The 10,198-nt window shown below is 46.9% G+C and overlaps 1 protein-coding gene across 5 annotated transcripts in view; it reads right to left on the bottom strand.

Moving 5' to 3' along the window:
- Positions 1-8,759: 8,759 nt before the first annotated feature.
- Positions 8,760-10,198, bottom strand: part of SPOP (speckle type BTB/POZ protein) — a 60,391-nt gene continuing 58,952 nt past the window's right edge. For all 5 annotated transcript variants that reach the window (XM_081166723.1, XM_081166725.1, XM_081166727.1 and 2 more), the window contains one exon: positions 8,760-9,058. In XM_081166723.1, coding sequence (XP_081022849.1) covers positions 8,914-9,058 — 145 coding nt within the window. In that variant the 3' untranslated portion in view covers positions 8,760-8,913. The remainder of the gene's footprint in view (positions 9,059-10,198) is intronic.

The raw sequence follows: 10,198 nt of genomic DNA, 5'->3' as shown, positions 1-10,198 counted from the left end.
AGACATTTAAAAGGGACACAGGTTATGCGCTATGCAGGGGCAATGCCTTGCAATAACGAACACTTGACACCTTTCCTCCGGCTGGGTTCCTTTGACAGGCCTCGCTGCATTCTGAAAATCATAGAGCCCAAAGGGACCACAGGGGTCATCTAGTCCAACCCCCTGCAATGCAGGAATCTTTTGCCCGACACGGGGTTCGAACCCACGCCTGTGAGATCAACTGCCTCATACTTGCAGGGAAACAGGCAGGAAATATATGTGGCTAAGTATTCACAGGTGAGCTTGAACAGGAGCCTGGGTAGCTCAGCTGGTTAGAGCGTGGTGCTCATAATACCAAGGTTCGATTCCCATAACAGACAGCTGCATATTCCTGCCTTGTAGGGGATTAGACTAGATGATCCTCAGGGTCTCTTCCAACTCTACAGTTCTATGACTCTATGAGCATCAGCCACATGAACTGGCAAGGCCCTGCGCACCTGGAACAGCCTGTATCTTGTTTTCTCCCTTCGGACGCCACAAAAGTGCATCTTCACCCAGCACTGGTGAAGGGAAGCGCCACACAAAAAGATTCTGGAGCCCTATCAGGCTTTCATGTATCCAGTTAACACCTGACCCTTCAAACAACACAAAGAGAGCTTTTTAAGCTTGTACCTTCAAGCATCCGAGAGGAAAGAGCTTCTGTAAGAAGCCCAGAGACAGCAAAACATTTGAGGTCATCAGGTGAAAGGGTTGGATGTGGTAAACATAGGTTCAAATCCCAATTATCCTTTCGGCTTCACAGGGTTGTAAACAAAGCCAAGTCTTAAAAGTGTATTGTGTACAGTGGTACCTCGGGTTAAGAATTTGTTCTGGAGGTCTGTTTTTAACCTGAAACTGTTCTTAACCTGAGGTACCACTTTAGCTAATGGGGCCTCCCACTGTCGTCGCACAATTTCTGTTCTCATCCTGAAGCAAAGGTCTTAACCCGAGGTACTATTTCTGGGTTAGCGGAGTCTGTAACCTGAAGCATCTGTAACCTGAAGCATCTGTAACCTGAGGTAGCACTGTATACCGAAAAGCAGCATGGTTTCAATTATTTTACTGGCTGTACGAAGGGTATAGTAGCATAGCTGCCCAGATACAAATTTCAGTCAGTTCCACCTGTACAAAAGCCAGGCTCAGACTTGAGTAAGCAGCCCCAAAGTCTGTGGAAATGTGGGGTATATTGGGGACGGAGTGTAGCGAGAAACTGCTTTGGCAAAATGGAGGCTTTTTCTCTTGACCATAGCCGCCCAGTAATTAAACTTATATTGCCTCTTCTATGGTTCATGAACAGCTGTGAATTTAGCAGTTCCCATACACTGAGGGGAAATTTTATTTATACCCCGCCCTCCCCAGCCAGAGCCGGGCTCAGGGCAGCTAACACCAATAAAATAAAATCACAGTAAAAACATAATACAGTGGTACCTCGGGTTACATACGCTTCAGGTTACACACCCCACTAACCCAGAAATAGTGCTTCAGGTTAAGAACTTTGCTTCAGGATAAGAACAGAAATCAGGCTCCAGCAGCGCGGCAGCAGCAGGAGGCCCCCATTAGCTAAAGTGGTGCTTCAGGTTAAGAACAGTTTCAGGTTAAAAACGGACCTCCGGAACGAATTAAGTACTTAACCCGAGGTACCACTGTAGGGGGAAAAGAGAGGGAGAAAATAAAAACCAATTTAAAATACAGGTTAAAATGCAGCCTCATTTTAAAATAGCTGATAAATCAATACCATAAGGGGAGGGAAACATAAGGGTCAGACCGAGTCCAAACCAAAGGCCAGGCAGAACAGCTCTGTCTTGCAGGCCCTGCGGAAAGATGTCAAGTCCCGCAGGGCCCTAGTCTCTTGTGACAGAGCGTTCCACCACGTCGGGGCCAGTGCTGAAAAGGCCCTGGCCCTAGTTGAAACCAATCTAACCTCCTTGAGGCTCGGGACCACCAACGTGTTGTTATTTGTGGACCTTAAGGTCCTCCTCGGGGCATACCAGGAGAGGCGGTCCTGTAGGTACGTTGATCCTAGTCCAACCACCTGCAACACAGGCATCTTTTGCCCAATGTGGGGCTCGAAGCCACAATCCTGAGATTAAGGGTCTCATGCTCTACCGACTGAGCCTTCTTTCCCACAAAAGAAACAGCTGCTTACGTAACGCTCAAATGGTGCTGCAGTGAAGTGGATGTGTGCAAAGCCAGAAACCTGCTTGCGTACCAGAAATAACTGGTCTGAGGTAGGTGTGTGTGTGTGTGTGTGTGTGTGTGAGAGAGAGAGAGAGAGAGAGAGAGAGAGAGAGAGAGAGAAAAGGCCGTCCCATTGGTGCCCATCTCCCTTGATCCTTTGCTTGTGTGATAGGAATTTTATGGTCTTAGATATATGGTAATGTTCATAAGTGTACCAACCAAGCACATACATAGATCAGCACAGGAAGGCCAACCTGGAACCATTTTGATTCCCAAACTGACCAAATGTTTTCTCTGCAAGGTCAAAGTAGAAAACCTTTCCATTGTCTCTTTCCTCACAAATCCTGTCTTAAGATATGAATAGGGTGTGAGCCTGTGACCTGGCCCAGGAACTACTGTATTTTTTGCACCATAACACTCACTTTTTTCCTCCTAGAAAGTAAGGGGAAATGTCTGTGCGTGTTATGGAGGAAATGCCTACGGATTTTCCTCCTCCAAAAACTATGTGTGTGTTATGGTCGGGTGCATGTTATAGAGCGAAAAATACGGTAAGTATTTATCACTACAAAAGAATGGCCAGGCTCCCCAGGCAATCCAATCAAGTAACCTGCCAGACAGGAGATAAACAACAACAGGAGAAAAACAATATTCAAATGTTCTGTTTTAGACCGCCTTTTCTGTGATGTAGGTGTGATGTATCTGAGGGGTGGTCTTAGGTTACACCCCTTCTGTGATGTATGTATGATGTTTCTGGGGGTGGTCTTGATCTATAGGATGGGAATTCCAAAAGTCTTTATAAGGCCTTGCACGCCATTTTTCTGGGTCCTCTTCCTCTCCTGCGGGTGAGGGGAGCACCCTGTTGCAACAGATCAATAAAGATCAAGCTTACTAGCTGCTTTTGCTTCTCAATATTCTCTGGTTGGCCTCTGTTATTCTCTCCTACCAATAGGGAACCTATGTAAGGAGTCTATATGGGCTCTTGGATACCCCATAAGGGAAAAGGGCAATTTTTGTTTACAACACCTGTCAACCAGGAGGTGGTGCTTCCCAGAGGTGTAATATCCAGAACCCATTCTCGACCTCATGTAGATGCTAGATCACTTCCTGCCACTGAAGGGGAAAGCTCCTGTATGCATGGTTTTTCCGTGTGTGCATCTACACACTGGGTGTGCAACTTTAAAACTGTGCCCCCATTCCCATTCGTAAGCTCCCCATCTGCGCCGCTGGTTTTTGTTCTCGCTTTCCCGACTTTTTAAAGAAACAAAGCAGGCTATAAATCTAAATGCAATCAATCCACTTGCTTGGGGGAAATCTCACAAAGGTGCAGAGGACATCCATTCTGGGTCTCTTCTTCCCTCGGAGGGGAGGAAAAAGGCCACACAAGTCCCTGAACAGATTACCTTTTCTGCCTGTGTGTCTCTGGCTCCCCGGGGGGAGGAGATTGCCAAAACCAGCCTCGCTTTCCAGTCAAGCACCTCCCTGAAGAAAAGGCAAGGCTGGTGATGTCAAGGCCCGTTTAACTTGTTGCAAGTGTGTCTTGCATCCTGCAGCTGGAAGCCGAGGCGAGAGACTCCCTGAGCAGTTATAGCTGCTCCCGCAAACCCAATGGGGATGAAGTCTTTGTCATGTAGCAGCGAACCTTTCAGTAAACAACACAGCTCCTTCCCTTGGAAAAAATCAGCCAGCTTTCTTGCTCATACCTAGAGACAGAGATGCTACACGATCCGACACGAGAAAACCTTCCTGCTATCCGAAAACTCAAAACGCTGTTTCAGACTGTATCTAGGTGTCTCGCACTCACACCAGTGATGCATTAAGAAGAGGCGGGGGTGTGTGTGTGAAGCGAGAAGAACCAGTTTTCAAAAGGACACACCGCCATGTTTTTTTGCCTGACTTAAAAACCACTGCTAAGAAATGACTGTGTTGGGTCAAAGTGAAGTTTCACTCTGCCTCTGGAACCAGTGTGGGAAACTTGTGGCCTTCCGGGTGCTGCTGAACTACAACTCCCATCATCCCTCAACACTGGCCTTGCTCGCTGGGGTTGATGGGAGTTGTAGTTCAGTTGCACGTGGACCACCAATGGTTCCCTGATACATCTTAGAAGACATGGAGCAATGGTTACTCCAGAATTTGGTGAGCGGAGGCCATGAGGTTTCTATTTTTTTGTGACTGACACCTAAAAGCTATTCATAGACCTACCTGCCATATATCTGCCTAATACTCTTTTTCCAAGCAGGGGAACAGGCTGCTGGAGTCAGCATAGGGTACGGGTTCGAGTGCCAAGACTACGACTGGCAAGACCCAGGTTCAAAGTCCCGAACATCACCTTGATATCCCTGGAGGAAAGTCAGGCTACAATTCTAATACAGTGGTACCTCGGGTTAAGTACTTAATTCGTTCCGGAGGTCTGTACTTAACCTGAAACTGTTCTTAACCTGAAGCACCACTTTAGCTAATGGGGCCTCCTGCTGCTGCGCCGCTGGAGCACGATTTCTGTTCTTATCCTGAAGCAAAGTTCTTAACCTGAAGCACTATTTCTGGGTTAGTGGAGTCTGTAACCTGAAGCGTATGTAACCTGAGGTACCACTGTAACAACGTCTTCTTGGAGAAAAGCTAGAGTGTGCTGTATTTCCAATGGCAAATGCAGCCTGGATTAAAAAGTTACCCTGGCTGTAGAGTACCTGGTTGTGAACTGTCAGGGCTGTTTCAGGGCCATCGTCATTGCTTCATCTTAAAAGTCCTCGCATGCAACTCTCTTTTAACTTCTCTTTCAAGGCAGCATAGCACAACATCATGTTGGTAGCGTGTTTTTTTACTGTGCTTTTCAACTGTGCAAAATGTTCCACGTACAAAAAGGCATCAGCAAAGCTCAAGGATGCAGGCCAGCCGGGGAAAACATTCAAGGAGAGGCAAAGCAGGACTAGTGAGGGGTGTGGCTCAGGAGGGAGTTATGGCCTGGCAAGAGTCCTCTGGGGCTGCATTTGGCCCTTTATGCTGTGAACTGCCCTGAGATCTACGGGTGAAGTGTGGTATACAAACAATAATAATAATAATACAGTGGTACCTCGGGTTGCATACGCTTCAGGTTACGGACTCCGCTAGCCCAGAAATAGTACCTCGGGTTAAGAACTTTGCTTCAGGATGAGAACAGAAATCATGTTCCGGCAGCACGGCGGCAGCAGGAGGCCCCATTAGCTAAAGTGGTGCTTCACGTTAAGAACAGTTTCAGGTTAAGAACAGACCTCCGGAACGAATTAAGTACTTAACCCGAGGTACCACTGTATTACATTATTAGCTCAGTAACCCTTACCACCAACCCTGCAGGGTGAGTCAGTATTATCTGTGTACTGGAGATGGTGAAGGGAAGAGGCTGAGACAGAGAACAGAGGCAGCAGCCCAAATCGTTCCCAATTATACTGTCCCACTCAGTTATGATAACCTTACTCCCAATTTACAGTTCTTTGCATCGGCTGCCAGCTGTTCCGCCCACACCCAAAACAAGTTGCGGCTTCTTACATCTAATTACCTATTCCTTCTCCTCCTCTCCTTTTCTCCTCTAATCTTTTTTAAATTCTCCAGCTTGGTCTCTCTGTTCTTCTGATAACTGTTCTACTTGTTAATTTCTACTTCTCTTGCTCATTTGCCTCCCTTTTCCATCTTGCTTCTTTTTATCGTTTGGGATTTTCCTCTCTCCTCATCTCGTGTCCTGGTGGCATACTCTCCTTTCCCCAAGAACTTTCTCAAAACCTTTTTCCCTCCTAGAAGCAACCAGTATGTCTGGAAATCAGCAAGAAATCTCGTTTATGTTCATGACACTTTTATATTTCCTGTTTCAACTTATTCCTCCCCCCCCCTCCACTGTGCCTTGTTTTGTTAAGACTGTGAAACTGTTGCCATAGACTTCCTTTGAATTTGTACCAAACCTGGCATAATATTATATGTATAATATTACTCGCCGCTGTCTGACAGCAAAATTCCTCAGGGAAACGGCAAGACACCAAATATACATTTCAAAAAGCAAGTCTCTGGCCTCTGCTCCCCATCTATAGAAAGTGGGAGCAGAAAACTTATTCACAAGGGGCCCGAATACAGAAACTAGGGTGTGAAACACTCTAAACGTGACCCTGATATTCTGCTCTAGAGTCACAGTGGAGGCCCCTAAAATAGTATAACCCCAGAAAGACCTTATTGGATTTGACAGCAGGCACGCTGTACAGCCTGAACACTAAGAGAACAGCTTCAGAACTTAACTCTTACGTTCTCCTCTCAACTCACCTTAACTGAGAACATGGGGACCTATTTACAGGGGAATCTTCCATAGAGAGTGATCTCCACCACAAGTGATTGCTACTAAAATCAGAGCCAAAATGTATTCAAACTCCAAGGTTCAGGAAAGCACAACCCATCTTCAAAACATGAAACAGCCCTATGAGGAACAAACATTTGTGGTAGCTGTCGAACGCTGACTATCAGTGAGAGAAGAAAAACTAAAAATTGCCGCTGGTGGTGAAAGAATGGAGAAGACGAGAATGCTCTGCAGCTATCGGGATTCCCTGCAACATAAAACTTTGGGGTGGGGGATGACCCACCCACCAAGTTCATTCATCATCATCTTTTCCATCCCGCCCAAACTTATGTTCTTCCACTTATTCAAATGGCAAATTGAGATGAATGCAGCTGTTATCCAAATAATTCATATTGAGATATTGGTCATACTGTGCTGCTGTTTCCGGGAACTTCTCCTCAAGCTTGGAGCTGAAGATGGTTGTGAGCACACCTACCACCCTAAAGCTTGCTGCTTTAGGCAAAGTGAGGGGATTGGAAGAGGCTGGACCCCTGATTCTTGGTCCCAGGGGGCGTACTGAAGGGTTGGCTGGGTTGGCCCCTGCCAATGGTGCAGGCCCAGGGAGGGGGACGCAAAAATCTCGTCTCCACTCTGGCCATCCATGTGCTCCCCAGGCTGCTTTTCCGAGGAAAAAGGAAGGAAAGCAGGAAGGAAGGAAACAGACGGACCAACTGATGGAGGAGAGGAGGTGGAACAGAGCAGACCCGACCCCGGTGGCCATGGAGGAAGTCATTGGCACAGCGCAAAAGGCAACTAAAAGTAAACTTTTGAGATTCTTGCCCATGGCTTCAGAGGACCAATACATCTCCTTGCCAAGGATGCAAGGGAGCCTAGGTACACCTCTGCTTGGTCCAATCACTTTATGCAAAACTGAAGAGGGACAAGCCAATCAGGAGCATTGACCTCCTCTGCTAAGTCCAGGAGTGTTGGTGGGAAAGGTTGCCTCCCAGAACTAGCTCTGACTGAAATAGGAAACCAAAGTATCTTGGTGGCAGCTGCCCCAGTTCCTGGACTGCAAATAACATCAGCGTAAATAAAGCAGACACATAAACCAAATATGAATTTGAGGGGAAAGGTCTTTCTCTTTTTTTATATAAAAAAAGTGAAAGAAAGCCATAAAGACAAGACAGAACAACACACAGTACAAAAGAGTAATTATATTTTCAAAAAGAAAAGGAAAGGGGGTGAAAAAAAGAAAAGCTTTACCAGTTATTTTGGAACTTCTTGCCTGTAAAAGGAAACTGGCTTAGAACGGAGAAGGACCAGAATCTTCTACAAAGCAGCGGATTGGGTACAAACACTCGATAAGAATCATTTTTGCAACGCAGGACAAGAAACCTTTGACACAGTGTTCATGAACGATAAAATTTCTTTAAAAAACAAAACGAAACAGAAAAGGATGTGAAGAAATCACAGGAGTTCAGAGGAAGTAAACTAAAACAGGGGAAGAGAGATACCAAAAGAACAAAAATTCCCACAATATCTAAACAGGTAACCATCGTTCTTGGACAGCCAATTCCAAGTCCAGAGCATCACCAACAGTTCCTGAAAGCCGGTCATGGCTGTCTCCATCCTATCCAAGCCGTCCAGGGAGCGTATCCTCACACCAGCCCCCTCATCACTTTTTAAAAGTTGCCAGTTTGTGAGAGGGGCTCGCTTTTGCCGTCCATGTACACAAGTGCTACCGAGAGAGACCGTCGTCGCCTCATGGCTGGAAGGCGGATGGAGGGATTTCACGGTGGCCGGGAGTCTCTCCCTCTCCCAAAAGTCCCGATACAAATCCCATGGATGCTCCCGTGAGTGGGCTTCATCTCATCAAGACAGAATCATTCCCCACCCCACCCCCGCATACCCCGTTGTCATTTCCGGAACAAAAGAGAGCGTCCTCCTCGCTCTGATCATGCCCGACTTCTTGTTCTGTGCTGTCGGATGCGGAGGCCATAACGTCGTCCCTTTTCCTCTCGCCGTAAATTCCATTTAGCACTGTTGGGATCTGTTGTCTCAGGCCAGCACCCGGCCAACTCCTTAAGTTCTTGACTTGGCCAAGTCAAAAGGGAAACACACAGACATTGCAGCAACAGGGATATATTAGGTTGAACAGTCCCCTTTAACCCAAAGTCCACCCCTCCCCATTCGCCCCAAAGTTTATTTGCTGCTGATTTTTTGTTTCGTTTTAAAAGTCTGCACGCCTCAAAGCAGTCTCTTCCCCCACCCACCCACCCCCACAACAGAGTTAAAAGCTCCACAGGTTGCATCGTCTACCTGGTGGTCAAGGTTTGGAAAAGCAACTTGCTTCTGTTGCTACTTCCATGTTTTTTCTTTGTTTAAAAAGCCACACATACACACACAGGATTGTGCGATGAGGTCCGGCCTTAGGATTGCTTCAGCCGCTTGCGTGGGGGTCCCAGAAAAGGGCACTGCGCAGAGGCCAACGAGCGATACGCCTCGGCCACCAGATGGGGGTGAGACACGACCATCGACTTCCATCCTGAAGTCTCCATGACGTCGGAAGCGTGGCTGGAAACAAACAACAAAGGAGCCAAGGTTACCAGTTTTGGGGGGGGGGGGGAATACACGCACACAAAAGTTGACAGTGAAAGGCAAAACACAGAGAAGGGAAGGGGAAGTTCTCAAGCTATCAATCGTATCAATACTTCTACTTTAGGGTTTCAGCAGCTGCTTTTATGTCTTGTACAAATGCCTTATCATCTGCTGTAGAAACTCTGTGGTGCAATGTAAGCAAGATGACACTACCTTGGCCTGAAACATGGGTAGGCAAACTAAGGCCTGGGGCCCGGATCCGGCCCAATTGCCTTCTAAATCCGGCCCGCAGACGGTCCAGGAATCAGCGTGTTTTTACATGAGTAGAATGTGTCCTTTTATTTAAAATGCATCTCTGGGTTATTTGTGGGGCCTGCCTGGTGTTTTTTATCATGAGCAGAATGTGTGCTTTTATTTAAAATGCACCTCTGGGTTATTTGTGGGGCATAGGAATCCGTTCATTTCCCCCCCCCCCAAAAAAAAAATATAGTCCGGCCCCCCACAAGGTCTGAGGGATAATGGACTGGCCCCCTTCCGAAAAAGTTTGCTGACCCCTAGCCTGAAAGAATCGAGGCTGCTTCAGGGGCTATCACCCGCCCCCCACTTGACCCCAAGTCAGAGGTGCTGGTTTTGCATTTAGCAACTCACCATTCAGACGCAATGGGTGTGACATCTTTAAGAACTCAAGCAGTTCTAAAAGAAACATCCAATTCACCCAAGAAAGAGAAAGAGAGAGGGTATTTTGCACTGGTTGTCCACTGCAGAACACCCCTGTCTTCTCTTCTCTTACAGGATTTGCTTTCCAGGCTCCTTGTTTGTTTCTTTTGGGATGCTTAAGAGAGAAAGAATATGAATGGAGCTACCACTGTCCCCCTTGGCAGAAAACAGTGGGGCAGAGTGCTCTTTCAGTAAAGTGCCTTCCACACTCCTCACAGGAGGAGCATGCAACAGCCACTACTTGATTCTCCAGCCCAAGGGCAAAAAGGGAAGAAATTATGTTTGATAAAAAAGAAGCTGCAGATGCACCAGTGAGAGAAACCAAAACAGAGGGAGTGGGATAATTTTTTTGGGTGCACCAATTTTAGCTGGTTATGAGAGTGCTTGAACACAAAGAGG

Source organism: Podarcis bocagei (genome assembly GCF_964188305.1).
Source record: "Podarcis bocagei genome assembly, chromosome: 13".
In the NCBI taxonomy this organism is placed as follows: domain Eukaryota; kingdom Metazoa; phylum Chordata; class Lepidosauria; order Squamata; family Lacertidae; genus Podarcis; species Podarcis bocagei.
Note: the sequence above shows the minus strand (reverse complement) of the source record. Positions and strands in the feature narration are given on the sequence as shown.